Source organism: Helianthus annuus, chromosome 4 (genome assembly GCF_002127325.2).
Source record: "Helianthus annuus cultivar XRQ/B chromosome 4, HanXRQr2.0-SUNRISE, whole genome shotgun sequence".
In the NCBI taxonomy this organism is placed as follows: domain Eukaryota; kingdom Viridiplantae; phylum Streptophyta; class Magnoliopsida; order Asterales; family Asteraceae; genus Helianthus; species Helianthus annuus.
In genome coordinates, this window is record NC_035436.2 from 10,750,558 (window position 1) to 10,767,318 (window position 16,761).

At 38.8% G+C, this 16,761-nt stretch overlaps 1 protein-coding gene across 1 annotated transcript; it reads left to right on the forward strand.

Annotated features, from left to right (window-relative positions):
* The first annotated feature begins 13,380 nt into the window (after nucleotides 1-13,380).
* Nucleotides 13,381-15,757, forward strand: LOC110932885 (receptor-like protein 8). The gene is made up of 2 exons (XM_022176138.2): nucleotides 13,381-13,435; nucleotides 13,532-15,757. Exon 2 carries the CDS (start codon nucleotides 13,848-13,850, stop codon nucleotides 15,006-15,008), a length of 1,161 nt encoding a protein of 386 aa, XP_022031830.2. The 5' UTR covers nucleotides 13,381-13,435; nucleotides 13,532-13,847; the 3' UTR covers nucleotides 15,009-15,757.
* Nucleotides 15,758-16,761: the final 1,004 nt, after the last annotated feature.

Here is a 16,761-nt window from a genome sequence, read left to right on the forward strand (position 1 = left end):
ATCTGCAAAATCAAAGTAAATACATCACTAGTACTGGGAGCAGAAGAATTTAAAACAGAAGAAGATGGAGGTTTGGAGAAAGTAGGAGTTGGTCTCTTCTCAGCATTTTTCTGAGATCCTGCCGGTGGTGGAGGCAAAGGCAGAGTGTTCTGAGACGAGGTGACTGCAGACATCGCCGCGGATGTATTCTTCAATGATGAAGCCATGTAACTCTTTCGAAATGATCACGAACATAAATTTTTCTTATGAATGAAGCACCAATTGCCCCACGGTGGGCGCCAAACTGTTTTGGTAAAAAATCAGACATGGATAATGCAACCAAACTCTAAGTAAACGGGGAATGATGCTTGGTTTGTTGTAAAAGTAAAAGATCACTTTAGTAAGAAATATGCAAGTGACACAAGGATTTATACGAGGAAAAAGCCCTTGATCAATGAATGATCTCCGGCATAAAAAACCTCGGGTGATGGCAACTACCGATCACCAAACTTCAATATATCAAATTATGGTTACAACTTCGGATGATAATGAGCTGAGTACAAAGATCACTATAGTATCGTGTGTCTAAATGTGTGAGAAGTGTCTCGTGTGTCTTCCGAATGGGGAAGAGTGTTATATATACAAGTGTGAGTGACCTATTTTAGGTAAACAGACTAATAATCAGCTCATTACCCCTTTAGGAATAAAAGTAAATCTAGCCTAAATTATCGCCCTTAAATCATGCTGAGTTTCCATATCCTTCACAACGTTGCTAAGAGCGGATCCTGCTAGACATTCCTGCAAAATAACATTAAATTCAATGAAAACAACTGTTAGAATGAGGATCCCTATGATGGTCCGTGATCCTGATCCTGGAACTCTTCTGAGGATCACTATCTGCCAAAGATTTAAGGATCACTAGTTAGGATCACATGTAAGGATCATATGTTATAAAAATCCAGCCCTAACAATTTACAAGCCCTCAAAGAATATATGTCCTCAGCACCAGCACTAACGAAACCCGGAAAAGGAGATGTGTTATCCTTATACCTGGCGGGATCCTCAACAGCTGTAAGTGCAGTCCTTGTTAAGGATCACGAAGGTACACAACATCCTATCTACTATGTAAGTAAGAGTTTACTTGATGCCGAATCCAGGTACTCACACCTTGAAAAACTTATTCTTGAACTAATTATGGCATCCACTAAGCTAAGACATTATTTTGAAACCCATACTATCGTTGTTAGAACTAATTTTCCAATCAAGAATGTCCTCAGGAAACCAGAGATGTCCGGAAGAATGGCTAAATGGGCAGTAAAACTTAGTGCCGATGATATAAGATATGAGCCTAGAACTGCCATTAAATCTCAAGCACTAGCAGACTTTGTGGCTGATTTCAGTAGTGATCTACAAAAGGAAGCAGAATTGGAGGTCCAGCAACTGGATGAGACCAAGGATCCTTGGGTACTACACACTGATGGATCCTCAAATGTTAAAGGCACAGGGCTCGGCATACTACTAAAATCGCCACAGGGGGACATAATACCCCACTCCATTGCCTGTGAATTCCAAGCAACTAACAACGAGGCTGAATATGAAGCCTTAATTTGCTGGATTGCAAATTGCTAAGGATATGGGGGTGAGATATCTTAAAGTATATGTAGACTCATTACTGATCACTAATCACTTTAATGGATCCTATGCTATTAAAGGTGAAAAACTAACCAAATATTTAGAGATAGTCAAAGAATTGGCACTCTCCTTTGTTTCTTTCAGTTTGACACAGGTACCAAGGGAGGAAAATACAGACGCGGATGCATTGGCCCACCTAGGATCATCCTTGAAGATCCCAGAGTATATAAGTATCCCCATCATCCATATCCTGGCTCCTACTATTGAAAATCAGGTAGCCATGGAAATAGAAGAGGATACTGCAGTAATCCCTAGTGAGGAAACTCAATCTTATTCAGGATCATGGATCTCACCAATCATGAGATACTTACAACACGGGGAAATTCCTGCGGGAGAAAATCAGAGAGCTTTCAGGATTAAGGTATCCCAATTCACAATCTCAAATAATGTGCTATATAAACGATCTCTTGCAGGACCATATTTAAGATGTATCGAGTATCCTGAAATACAAGAAGTGTTAAGAGACTTCCATGAAGGAGATTGTGGAAACCACACTGGGGGCAGGGCATTGTTCTCAAGGATCCTTAGAACAGGATACTACTGGCCAACTATGAAAAGGGATGCTGTAGAATATGCTAAGAAGTGTGATCCTTGTCAAAGACACAACAATATCCTTCATCAGCCAGCTGAATTTCTACATCCAATACCATCCTCCTGGCCATTCATGAGATGGGGGATGGATATAGTTGGCAAGCTCCCTAAAGCACCTGGTGGAAAAGTATTTATGCTTGCCATGACCGACTACTTCTCCAAATGGATAGAAGCTGAAGCCTTTGCTCAAGTCAGAGAAAAGGAAGTTATATCCTTTATTAAAAGAAACATTATAACCAGATTTGGCATTCCCTCTGAAATTGTATGTGATAATGGTTCCCAATTCATTGGGAGCAGAACCACTAACTTTTGTGACAGTTGGGGAATTAAGATGATAACATCAACACCAGTCCATCCACAAGCCAATGGTAAAGCAGAATCATCCAACAAGATCATCATCAACAATCTGAAGAAGAAACTAGGATCCAAGAAGGGGAAATGGGCAGAGGAATTGCCTTATGCGCTGTGGGCTGATAGGACAACTCCCGAGAATGCCACTGGTCAAACACCCTTCTCTTTAGTATTTGGGGCAGAAGCAGTGATCCCAACAGAAATGGTGGTCCCAACTTCTAGAACAAGTACTCGTGATCCTGAAGAGAATGCTGCAAACTTAGCTCAAGACTTGGATACTATTGAAGAAATCAGGGATCTGGCTAGGATAAGGATGGCAAGCTACCAACAAAGAATGGCTGGTGCTTACAACAAAAACGTCAGGATAAGGAAGTTCCAAGTCGGGGATATGGTGTTGAGAAAAGCATTCCAGAATACTATCAATCCTGCTGATGGGAAATTGGCACCAAAATGGGAAGGCCCTTACTTGATTGAAGCCGAAGCAGGAAAGGGGACTACAGATTGCTAACCATGGAAGGAAACTTGTTACCAAGAGCCTGGAATGCTGTTCACTTAAAGAAATATTTCATGTGAACAGGATCCTCCTGGCACATATGATCCTCACATTGAAAGCATCTTCGAAGGATCCCAGCGATCCTTACTCTGGTAAAGTCCTTATCTTAAAACTATTCCATTTTCTTATTTTTACCTAAGGATAAGGATCATGTATCCTTCATCCTTCTCTCACGAGAATTTGAGTTCTGATAGTCCAGGTATCATCAGCATATTATCGATAGTCTTCAAAAGCTTCTCAGATCCTTGGGTTCAACCCCAGTTATCCTTGGGCTTGTCCCCAGTTTTCGCCGGTAGCGCACGATGATCCTGGTATAGTTCACGTCTTTGGGACCAGTACCCACTTTCGGGGCTGACAACCTCATCGTACTGGCTATTTCTAGGATCCTACGTATAATGGTAGACGTACCATACATCCGTTCCCAAGGTTTCTAACGTTTTCACGTTAGCTAAGGTTTTGGCATTTTCATGTCACTAAGTTTGGATAGTCGCCAGTAAGGGCCATACTCCAGTTTACATACGATCCTTTGGGCTTGTCCCCAGTTATCCTTCGGGCTTGTCCCCAGTGATCCTATGGGCTCGTCCCCAGTTATCCTTTGGGCTTGTCCCCGGTTTCTAACTTATCTTTTATATTGGCTTAGTCCCAAGTTATATTACATTTTTTCAGGTTTTCGAAGTTAAACAATTAAGGATCCTTAGTCCTTATTATCCATTAAAGCTTTTCTTTTGGTTATCCTGATTAAAGGTTAGGATCCTAACTTGGATCCTCAGGTATGATCCTTATCTATTTTTAATTTCACTATCCAGTTGAGTAACCTTTAGACCTTGACAACTGAACCTATGATCCTTAACATAAACCGCCTTGAAAATTTTCGATTATAGGATATTTGATCTAGGATCATATCCTAAATTTCTTAAACATAATTTGCTCAACTTTTCTTACTCAAACTAATATGTTTCTAAACAATAGGAAAATAAGAGGATAAACAAAGGATAACAAAACAAGATAAGCCAAAAAGATTAGAGTTATTTTATTAACAAAAGGATTTAAAACCCTTCAAAGTTGTCAAAATTGCCAACCCACGTTTCTACCAGCAAAACGTGGCCCGTCCACATGGGTTGGCAAAGGGTGTCCATGGTTTATGCGGTCATAGCAGGTGCATGAAATTAAAAGCGGCAGGATCACAAAGGCTTCATCCCCCAAACAGAGGATCCCTCCACCATTTGCGATCCTACCTATTGTCCAAAGGATCCAGGATCCTCAACCCTAAAACTATTGTTTAAGTTACAGACCATAATTGTCTCAAAACATCAACAACCACAAAAACCACTACCAAATTTAAAAAATTGGGCTCCGGCCAAGTCTCGAAATTTCCATCATCGCCCAATCCTGCAGCTTAAACCTTCGCTGCTCCATCACCACCAGCTCCACTTGCTTCTCCACCCTGATCCTTGCCAGCATCACCACCTTCAAGCATTGGGACCTCCTCAGCTTCATCATCATCCTCCAACTCTGCCAGCCTTGCCTTCCAACCCTCCACATCCCATGTGCTCCTGTCGAAGGCAGGATCCTGAGCCTCCGTAGCCATCTGCAACTGGATCTTGTACATGGTTATCGCAGCAGAGACCTTAGCATCTTGGGTGATATCATGTTTCTCGTAGTCAAAATTTATCAATGCTTTGACAGCTTCATCCTTGGTAGCCCGGAGCTCCTTCTCAAGATCAGCAATCTTGAGATCGTTCAGCACACCCATCTGTTGGAGGTCAGCAATTTGGCGATCTTGATCTTCGACGTGGCCAACATAGGTCTCTATTTCAGTAAATTTCTACAATGAAAACAAGGGGAAACCCCTGATAGGTGCTTTAGGGGCTGAAGCAGATGGACTAGCAGCAGGGGTCTTCTTCCTTGCAGATTTGACGTTAGCAAGATCATCAATACCAAACTTAGAGGCAGATTTAGCAGATCTTCCAGCGCCTACACAACCAAAATAAGATAAGTATTCTAACTAAATTAGAAATCTTACATAAAACTAATTTTTAAATAAGGATACTTACTTGACATTGTGGCAGATGCGGAGGATACTTCCTGTGAATCTTGAGTGGCGATTTGAAAACTTCTAGTCTCAGGATCAAGCTTCTTGAAAGCTAAAACTCTCTCCTTTGCAGCAGGAGTCAACTTGAGATGAGCAACGGATATAGTTGCACAAAAAACGAAGAAGACATTAGTGATCCTCATCATAAGGAACAAGTCTGATGGTGATCCTTCCAGGATCCTCTATCCTACCATGAGTAGCGCACTACTTGGGCAAATTCTTCCCATCAGGGATGGTATCCCTCCTAACAAAGAAAAATCGTCGCTTCCAATTCGTGTCATTCTTGGTGACCTTGAAAACAGGGTGATTCTCTCCGGCTTTCCGTTTTAACAAATATCGACAGGATCCAAACGTTGTGAGATCATACATCTCAGCCAGCTCCGCCATTCCTAAATCAATCCCTTCTTGCTCAATGATCCTTTCCAGGGTATATAAAACCCTCCAGATCATTGGCATGGCCTGGATTTAGGAGATGCCGGTGAGGGAAAAGAAGGACTGGGTGAATTGAGGAAAAGGATACAAATATCCTATTGTGAACGGAGTAACAGGAAAGGCTACCCAAGTGTCAGAGACAAAATCGCTTAAAGCAGTGGGAGTAAAAGACTTGAAGATAGCATCCGCCGGAAAACAGTGACGGATTCTATCGATGTGAGCATCAGTGAAGCAGCACCTCTCGGTGGGAGAGTCTTTAATGATCCCTTGAACTTTTAAGGGTTGTTCTTCTTGGGATCTTTGTGAGGGGAATTCCGGAGCAACATATTCGCAGAAGAATGGAAAGAGTAAGAGAAACAGAGTAAGAGAAGGAAAGAGGAGAATACCTGATCGATCTTCGGACGAGATTATAAAGGGAGTATCTCTTGAATTTAAATGCAAATTGATCCTAACTCTATCTCCTATTTATAATGATGATCTGCAGGGCTGTCACTTCTATGACGTAAGAATTGCAACGGCTAGTCCGACTTTAATGGCTAGTTATTCGATTAGCTTGTTGCAGATAAGATCAAGCAAAATATAACTCGCTTATTTACAATATAACTCCTTATATTTTGGGGGCAATTGTTAGGGCTGGATTTTTATAACATATGATCCTTACATGTGATCCTAACCAGTGATCCTTATGTCTTTGGCAGATAGTGATCCTCATAAGAGTTCCAGGATCAGGATCACGGACCATTATAGGGATCCTCATGCTAACAGTTGTTTTCATTGAATTTAATGTTATCTTGCAGGAATGTCTAGCAGGATCCGCTTTTAGCATCGCAAACAAGGGACGCGTCTTTACAACTTTGGCATATGCTTAATTAGAGATGAACGTTGAAGAGGATATGGAAATTCGGCATGATTTAAGGGCGATAATTTAGGCTAGATTTACTTTTATTCCTAAAGGGGTAATGAGCTGATTATTAGTCTATTTACCTAAAATAGGTCACTCACACTTGTATATATAACACTCTTCCCCATTCGGAAGACACACAACACATTTCTCACACGCTTAAACAGACGATACTATAGTGATCCTTGTACTCAGCTCATTATCATCCGAAGTTGTAACCATAATTTGATATATTGAAGCTTGGTGATCGGTAGTTGCAATCACCCGAGGTTTTTTATGCCGGAGATCATTCATTGATCAAGGGCTTTTTCCTCGTATAAATCCTTGTGTCACTTGCACATTTTTTACTAAAGTGATTCTTTACTTTTTCAACAAACCAAGCATCATTCCCCGATTACTTAGAGTTTGGTTGCATAATCCTTGTGTGATTTTTGACCAAAACACTAACAATGATCTTTATTCTTTGATTTTGCAGATGAAGGATTACATGCAGCAGCAGGACAAATCTAATGATAGGATCCTTCGAGAAATTGACAAAATCAAGAAATTGAAGAGATTAGCAGAGGATCACTCTCCATTGGTGCCTAGATCACTGAACTCTGATACTCCAGCTGCAACTGCCCAGCATTCCACAACATCAGGTTGTTAGGGGAGGATTTTCTAGTAGCCCGTGATCCTCATATGTTATCCTTTTAGTGATCCTAACTTCTGTGATAGATAGTGATCCTCAGAAGTGCTTCAGGATCAGGATCATGGATCACCCTAAGGATCCTTATACTAACGATTGTTCACTTTGAATTTCGTATTGTTTTGTAGGAGTAACAAGTTGGACTTGGTCTTGGCAACGTTACTAAGGAATATTCCACGGTTATTTCGCACGTGTTTGACTGAAAATGGACGTTGTGGAGAACGTGGGAGCAAGGCACGAATTGCGGAATGTTAGTTAGCTTAGTTAACTTCTATTTTTCAAGGGGTAGCGAGCTAGTTTTAGACACACTTGGCTAATTTTGGCTACACACATTCGTACAGCAGCACTTTTGAGCATACAACAAAACACTTAGCAATTTTTACACATTTCTGCACGTTACACCATAGTGATCCTTGTACCTAGCTCGCTATTATCCGAAGTTGTAAAGAATTATTGTTCAATTTGAAGTTGGTGATCGGTAGTTTCCATCACCCGAGGTTTTTTATGCCGGAGATCATTCATTGATCAAGGGCTTTTTCCTCGTATAAACCTTTGTGTCACTTGTGCAATTCACTTCTAAGTGATCCTTATCGTTGTTTATCAATTCAAGCATCATACCCCGTAACAAAGAGTTTGGTTGCATTATCCTCAACTGATTTTTGACCAAAACAGTTTGGCGCCCACCGTAGGGCAATTGGTGCTTCATTCCTAAGAAGTTCTTCTGTTTGTGATCATTCCGGTTCATTGCATTCAAATACATGGCTTCATCATCAAAGAATACTTCTACTGCAATGTCTGCGGTTAATTCATCTCAGGGCATTCCACCTTTGCCTCCACCACCTGCTGGACCTCAGAAAAATGCTGAGAAGAAACCAACTCCCATTTTTTCAAAACCTCCAACTTCTTCTGCTTCTTATACTCCTACTACTAGTGACTTGTTTACTCTGATTTTGTAGATAAAGGATCATATACAGCTGTAGGATAAGACCAATGAGAGGATTCTTAAAAAATTGGAGACATCAAGAAACAAAAGTGATCGGTAGAGGATCATTCCCCACTGGTGCCCAGATCTTTAAATTTTGATACTCCGGTGATAACTTCTCAGCCTTCGGTGATTCCAGACGTTCAATATGTGGGAGGACCAAAAGGAGTGCACTACGGTTCAACAACAATGACTCAGGCCTCAGGATCGCACTTCCAACCAGCAGGACCCCATCCCCAGCATGCAGGATCCTTCACAAGCTCAGGAGGATACCTAGGAGCGCAGCAGATTCAAGGGTTCTGGCCGTTTCAAGGATCCTCACAGGTTCAAGGATCCTCCTATGTTCCAGGATCCTCCCAGGTTCAAGGATCCTCCTATGTTCCAGGATCCTCCCAGGTTCAAGGATCCTCCTATGTTCCAGGATCCTCCCAGGTTCAAGGATCCTCCTATGTTCCAGGATCATCCCAGTTTCAAGGATCCTTCCAGATGCCGGGATCCTTAAGGAGTTTGCAATCAGGAAGTTCAGATATCCATCAGGGAGATTTTATTCCAATGCAGACCATTGCTTCTAATGGTCCTTCGATCATTCCAGAGTCTCAACAATATGGGTTCACATCCGGAGTTCCTAATTTGAACCCGGTGGGAGGTAACACTTTTAATAATTCTCTTACTACTAACCATGGATTCATGCAGGATACAGGTATCAATCATGCCATGGACAAAGAATTGCAAAAGTTAAAGGATATGATATCAAGTGTTCCAGGGGTGGTCAAACCTATCCCGGAGATTGCAGATGGGAGCCATAAGATATCTCGTTTTGCACCACCAATCTGTGATGCTGAGATACCCAAGAGGTTCCACGTGCCAACCATGAAGTTGTATGATGGTTCAACGGATCCTGAAGAACACATAGCACAATACAGGGAGAGGATGGAGATCAATCCAATCCCAGAAAGGTTAAAGGAAGCATGTCTGTGCAAGGGATTTGGATCCACTCTTACTAGATCAGCTCTCAAATGGCTGCTAAGTCTTCCCCTACTCTATTACCTCATTTGCTAATCTAGTTAACCTATTTAATAATCAGTTTTCTTGTAGTAGAAAATTTGAACGTTTAAATAGTGATTTATATAGGATAACCCAGGGTCATAATGAATCATTAAGGGATTATATCACTAAATTTAGTAAAGAATCCTTAGACATTCCTAACCTGGATATAGCCACGGCTGTTGAGGCCTTTAAAATGGGATTGCTTAGGGATTCATTGTTCAATCTCCACCGTCGGATCATGCTGAGATTAAATCTCAGCCCTTTAAACTCATAAAATTAACCATTGTGATGGCGGTTTAGGGCAGTTGCTGACGGTTTTTCAAAGAGGGTGGTTTGCTCCACCTTTTTCTGACCATGATCTGATGGTTATCTTCTAATTTTAAGACCCATTATCCCCACACTCAAACTTCTACAAATACAAATCTGGGCCAGTGAGGAGATATTATATTTATATATATTAAGCCCATTAAGTCTAACCACTTCCAAATCAATCTTCACCGTCAGATCATGCTGAGATTTAATCTCAGCCGTTTAAACTACCAAAATAACCGCTCTAATGGCGGTTTCCGGAGGTTATGGTCGGTTTTTGCAACTGCCTACTAAATGCATATTAGCCCTTGCATTGACCTGAGATGAAATTTTGAACGTAATAATCCAAGGAATGCCTTCTAGAAGGAGAGGTTGAAGACAGTTTTTTTCTTCCCACGTCTCTGAGCAGTTATGGTGTGTCCCCCATATATTACCTACCAAGTCCCAACACCCCCCTGCTACCTCATTTCACCCAAACTTTTCTCTCATGGCGTCCTTCTTATTCTTCCCAAGCTACAATGGCATCAAAACCTAATCAACAATTTCCATATTTTTTCTATATCGGATGAAGACATCATGATGGACTCCAATTATACTTACACTGTAAACTCCGGTCAAGATTTCGCCGCCCTTCTTCTGTCTCCAGAATATTCATTGCCGTTAATCACGCCGCCGGTAATATCACTTACGTTTCTATGCCTACCTTCTTTTGTCATTGCTTATATTACATGAGCTTGTCTTTTGTGTTTCAGTTAGGGCTAAATGCGTCGGCCTTTGGGCCGTGCGACTCCATCTGCCGTTTTTTGTGGCTTTTTGTTAACCCTAATAGAAGGCACAAGATATTATCTTGATAAATTTCTTAGCGCTTAATAGCCTATGCCAATGATGACTGAAGAGATGCCATTGCCATCTCCCAACACACCCCAGGCTTTCAGTTTCCTAATAAAGATGTGGAACCAGGCTCCAAGTCTGATTCTTCTTCATGGAACCATAAGAAATACCATACACTTGGTATTTTGCTCCCCTTAAGTCATCAACTCATTCCTTACTATTAGAATCTTATGTACCTAGAGCATGCAAACATACAGAAGATACAAGATTTCAGTATACATTGAGGCTTGAGCAGTTTCAATCCATTTATATGAAAAGGGAGAGAATTTTGAATAATATTTTTATAATAACAACTCAAAATGGAGAATGCGCTAAACGGTTTAAAACTTGCTCAAAATATACACCCAGGTAATCAAATGTTTACAAACCTTAAATAACTCATTCAAAAAAGTCTGGATCACTATTTTTGTAACAATTTTTGCCATCTTATTTAAGATAAAACATAACCCAAATCGACCCGTTCATAAATGAACTGAGTAAAGTTACCACCTCAACAATATAAAGATGAAAAGACATTATAATATTAAACTGGGTCTCTTTAGTATTGAGCTCGCAAGAGTAGTCGCATGTGTGGAGACATAAAAGCGCAAACTCAAGGAATAAAATATCTAGTCAATGTACCATAGGTTTGCTTCACCTTAGTGAATCTGTGAACAACTTTCAAAAATCCACCAAATGGCGGTTCTTTTTCACACCTGCTGACAAGAAATATGAACTCTTCTTTACAAACTTCAATACCAGGTTCCTGCAACAATATAAACCAATCTTTACAAACACAAGAAATACAAAAGGGGAAAAATTATGATAATAACTAAACCAATCTCAATTTTAGTAATGCACCCGTCCTAGAAGAGAAAAAAACTTTAATCTAGAGGTAATAACAACACGGAATGATTATCACTTAACACCGGTCTGGTAAAGTATCTAAGGCACGGACTGCTTCTTTTGGTCAAATGAAGTTCCTGAAGTAAAATATAAAACAAAACAATCACAGTAATGAAAGCTAAGAACTCAAATTTAAAGATATATTTCATGAGTAGCTATCTTGGTTCTTAGAAGAACCTGTTTAAGAACCAAATCAACTTTTGAACCAGAGCTGAAAACTTGCATCAATTTTATTTATAGACAAAGGAGGGTCCTAGAATAGTGCTCACCTTCGACCTGTAAACTCTCAGTTCACCCTAAAATGAAATCACCAGTTTCATAAAAGTAAATATTCGTTGCAATTGACTAATGGGTAATTGATATCCCTGAACTCAAAAATTAAAACCCTAGAGATGCAGATATACAGGAAAATGAACAATAAATACTCATTAGATTAAGAGAAAATCCATAACTAATTAAGACATAAATAAAGGAGCGATTGTATGATAAAGAAGAAGATTAGAAGAGCTGTGAAGAAAAGAATAGCAAGAATACTTATAAGAGGGGACGTGGGGTTGAGAAAGCAGGGGAGCAAACGAAACCTTCAGTAACCGCAACCCTGGAAAAGAATCTCCACAGTGAGAAAACCACTAGCAAAATCCATTGAGATCAACTGCAATATAATCACCCCTCAAATACGAAATCAACTTAAAAAGAGTAATTTCAACCTTGATACTTAAACAAAATCAAAAAATCAAAAAGCAAACCATCAGATCTTGGTCAATAACATGGGCTACAGAGAGATACGCACATCTGAAGTCTTCGAATTTGTCGGCAAAGAACCATTAGGGTTACCGGAAAAATGATTGACAATCAACAATTGGATCCAGAATAGGATGAGACTCGCAAATAGAAGGAGGGCACCGACTTAATAGCCGGCGAAGATATCATAGGCATAGGAGGCTAGTTAGAGTAGGAGTGAATGAGATTTGAAGTGGGATACGGGTTACAAATAGGGGATATGAGAGGGCGATAATGGGGGCGGGACTGTTATTCAACTCAACTGCAGCGGGAAATAAGGAGAATGAGAGAGAATGTTCAACTGAGGAGATAACCACCAATGAACGTGGTGGTTATGGGTAGAAAAATTTGGAGCAAAACCACCTGCTAGTTTAAACTGTCAAGAAGTGCCATGAACTGTCATGGGAGCAGTTATTTATATGTGGAGCTAACCGCCAGCCAAAGAAACCGCTAAAAACTGCTACAATAGAAGTTAAAAATAGAAGTTTAAAGGGTTAAGATTTATTTTCAGCATGATCCAATGGACAAGAATGATTTGAAAGCTAACTTCCACTTAATGGGTTCCATATATATATATAATTGCTAGTCTACTTTCTTACTTTTTTTAGAACTCCCTGATTTAACTGACTTGGAAGTCCTCATCTTGAAGCAGAATAATTTCAGTGGAACATTACCAATAGAAGGTAAGCACCTTTTTTTTCTGTTTGTTTATTACTGTAGAAATTATTATGTCATAAATAACAACTCCTATGTTATTAAAGAATATTAATAGCAACGGTAGCAGGGGCTATGTATATATCAGTATCTGTCATAAATAACAACTCCATTCAACAATTTAAACAAATCAATATACTGTTCTGACTATGTCTTTTATATGTTCTAAATTTTTGGGTAACTTGAGAGAAAATGATGTTTGACAAGTGTTAAAAGTTTTGAAAAAAAAAAACAAATTTAATTTAATTTTATTAAATTTTAGCAAATTGTTTTATATGCTAATTTGGTAACATTTTTCAACAAAAAATATAGCTTTTATCTTTACTCGATCATAACAACTTTTTTTTTTGTTTAGTAACCTATATAAGTAATTAATCCTCTCTTGTTTGTCTTTCATATAGCTTTGGCATCTTTCCACCATCTTGAGGTCTTAGATTTGAGTTCGAACAATTTTGTTGGAAGCCTCTCATCAACGATAAAATCATTATCCTCTCTTAAAGTTCTTTCATTCGCTTACAATAAGCTCAATGGATCATTGCCCGGTGATGGTAATTAAGTTATATAAACCAAAGTTGTTACATTTACCTTCGCCTGTTAATATGTCTAGTGTTGAATGCCCGTAGTTGTTTGTTCTCTTTTGGCAGGGTTCTGTGGATTATTGAACCTCCAGGAGCTAGATCTTCAAGAAAACATGTTTAATGGAAATATACCCGAATGTTTCAACACGTTGTCATCTCTTAAGATGTTTGACATTTCTTCAAATCTTTTTACCGGAACACTTTCGCCATCTCTAATGGCTAATCTCACTTCTCTCCAATATGTTGATTTTAGTTATAACAAGTTTGAAGGTCCATTCTCATTCAGTTCATTCTCCAATCATACAAAGCTCAAGGTAGTAAAATTTATAAGCGACAATGATATTTCGAGATTGAAACAGAAGAGCCTACAGGTTGGATTCCAATGTTCCAGTTAAAAGTTCTTGTGCTATCTAACTGCAATATAAACAGGGCAAAGGGAAATGTTTTTCCTAGTTTTCTAGTTAAGCAGCATAAGTTACAAGTACTGGACATGTCTCACAACTCCATGAAGGGACAACTTCCGAATTGGGTGATTAAACATAACCCAATGCTGGAAGTACTTATTCTAAGGAACAACTTATTTTACGGTACTATCATGTTGTTTCGTACAAATCATAACATAAGGTTGTTCGATTTATCTGGAAATCTATTGACAGGTGTTATTCCCAAATTTATACAAAGGTTCCTTCCAGGTATATCTCATCTGGATTTGTCCAGTAATTCATTAGATGGTGTTATTCCATCTTCAATTGGTGATATGAGTGAATTAAATGTACTGGATTTATCTAATAATAAGTTGTGTGGAGAAGTACCAAGTGGATTGATAGCAAACAATTCTCGGTTGTTATATACAGTAAAACTGTCAAATAATAAACTTCATGGTGAGGTGCTTTCTGGAAACTTTAGCTTGGATGGCATTTGGAATCTTCACTTAGATAACAACAATTTCACAGGCAATATTGGAAATTTGGCAATCACGGGTTCTTTAGGTCTTTTGGATATTAGCAATAACTTTTTTACAGGTTTGATACCAAGTTGGATAAGCAATGTGAGCATCATTTCTGAACTTGTGTTGAGGAATAATAGCTTGGAAGGCCCATTTCCTTGCGGAACAACTTCATTCACGTTTCTCGACATCTCAGAAAATTTATTGTCCGGGCCCATCCCATCTTGCTTAAATACGCGACGTCTAGAGCATCTTCATTTAGGTTCCAATAGCTTTACAGGACCGATACCCGATTCTTTTCGTAATTTGACTAAAGTTTTAACTTTAGACTTAAGCAACAATTACTTGTCTGGTGAGATTCCTAGTTTTTTTGGTAAATTGTCCAATCTAATAATTCTTCTTTTACGAGAAAACAACCTCATGGGTTCTATTCCAAAACAGTTGTGCCAATTAACTAATGTTAGTTTGCTTGACTTATCCAACAACTCCCTTTCTGGTTCAATACCTAGTTGCCTCCATAATATTACTGGTCCAAGTTACCAAGCTTTCGTGCAAGAAAGTACTGCATTAAGTCACGCGCCTTCATTTTACAGTTAGAGGTTTTATAACTAAAATGCAAGACACGGATGACAATCAATTCTACAGCCAACAAGACGAGGTTTAATTTACAACAAAAAACCTTCATCTCACCTATAAGGGTGTCATTCTTGATATTATGTCGGGATTGGATCTATCATGTAACAAACTAACAGGTGAAATCCCTGAGGAGCTAGGATTGTTGACCCAGATTCGTGTTCTGAATCTATCTCACAATGTGCTGACAGGGCCTATACCAGTGAAGTTATCAAATCTCACAAACATAGAGAGCTTAGACCTTTCTTCTAACCATTTGACTGGAAAAGTTCCACCAGAACTAACTAAGTTGAATTCTTTATCTTCTTTCAACGTTTCTTTCAACAATCTATCAGGTAAACTCCCAGAAATAAATGACTGCACAGTTTAGTACATTTACCAAGGAAAGCTATGAAGGGACCAAACTTCTTTGTGGTCTACCATTAGAGAACAAATGCACCACTGAACCAGAAATGACCCATCCATCCAATAATGAAGAAGGAACTCATGAGAAATGGTATAATGTGGATATGGTGTCCTGTGGAAGTTGTGGTTCCACATGGCTCGTGTTCATGTCGGGATTTGCAGCACTACTTTACATCAATCCGTACTGGCGTAGAAAGTGGCTAGACTTGGTTGAAGAAATTATGTTTGCATGTTATTACTTCCTTCTTGATTCAGTGAGGAGGCCTTTTGTGCTCTTACGTAACTATGACTTATAATATGTGCAAACTTGCTTTTTATGTATTTATTTTATAAATTTTGTGTCTTGGTAGTTGATGTATCATATATGTATGATAATATATAACTAGACAAACCATAAACGTTTTGTGTGTATATATATGTATAGGTGAATTATAGGTAGAAATCCCATCTGAGTTGCAAAAACTTTGAAAACCTAATGGACGGACATAATGTTGCCACGTGTTACACTTTTTTGCTACAATATTTTATTTTTACTGAGACGTAACATTTTCTGACATTGACACACTTTTTGTAACAGGGAAGAGAGGAGAGAGAATATGTTACATTTTTTTAGTTCACATTTTTTGTAACTTAACTTTAACACATTTTTATTGTTTTTTGATAGTAGTTTTTAGATTATATAAAGTGTATGGATTTTAGAAATTATAATTTACGAAATTTTTATCTTGTAACACGTGAGAAAAACATTTTACATTTTTATAGCGAGATTTTTATGTAACAATGCAGTTGTCACATTTTTTATGTCAAATGAGAGAGGAGAAAGGAGACAGACCGTAAAACTTTTTGTAACTTTTGAATATCCACCATTGATCAAATGGCGGAGATGATGTTTTCTGGGTTTCTTTAACTAAGGTGGGTTTTTTATTTGTCCTTACCCTATATATATATATAGGGTCAGGATTTAAAGAAAACGCCGAAAAGTGTGAGAACGGTTATGGATCGTTCGATCAAAACAATATATGGACTAGATTGGCGCGGTGGCATTTTCGTGAATAACACCAATTCTATTAAGTGGACGCGCTTCATTAAGGGTAAAAAGGGTAAAACATCATTTCTTACAGAAAACGCCATTGAAATATAAAACACCACGTAAATACGAAACGCCAATTTTATCTGTGCGTAGCTTTTTTTCTTTGTCTTAGTTAAGGTTTTAGCCTACAAAAACGCCATAAAACGTAAAACGCCATAATATATAAATGCCAATCCCTACATCCGGATAATTGTTAATTGTATTTATTGTTATAAATAATAA

Bases quoted from the DNA above. Each gene is read 5' to 3' on its own strand.
- LOC110932885 (XM_022176138.2), top strand. From the start codon at position 13,848: ATGTTCCAGTTAAAAGTTCTTGTGCTATCTAACTGCAATATAAACAGG.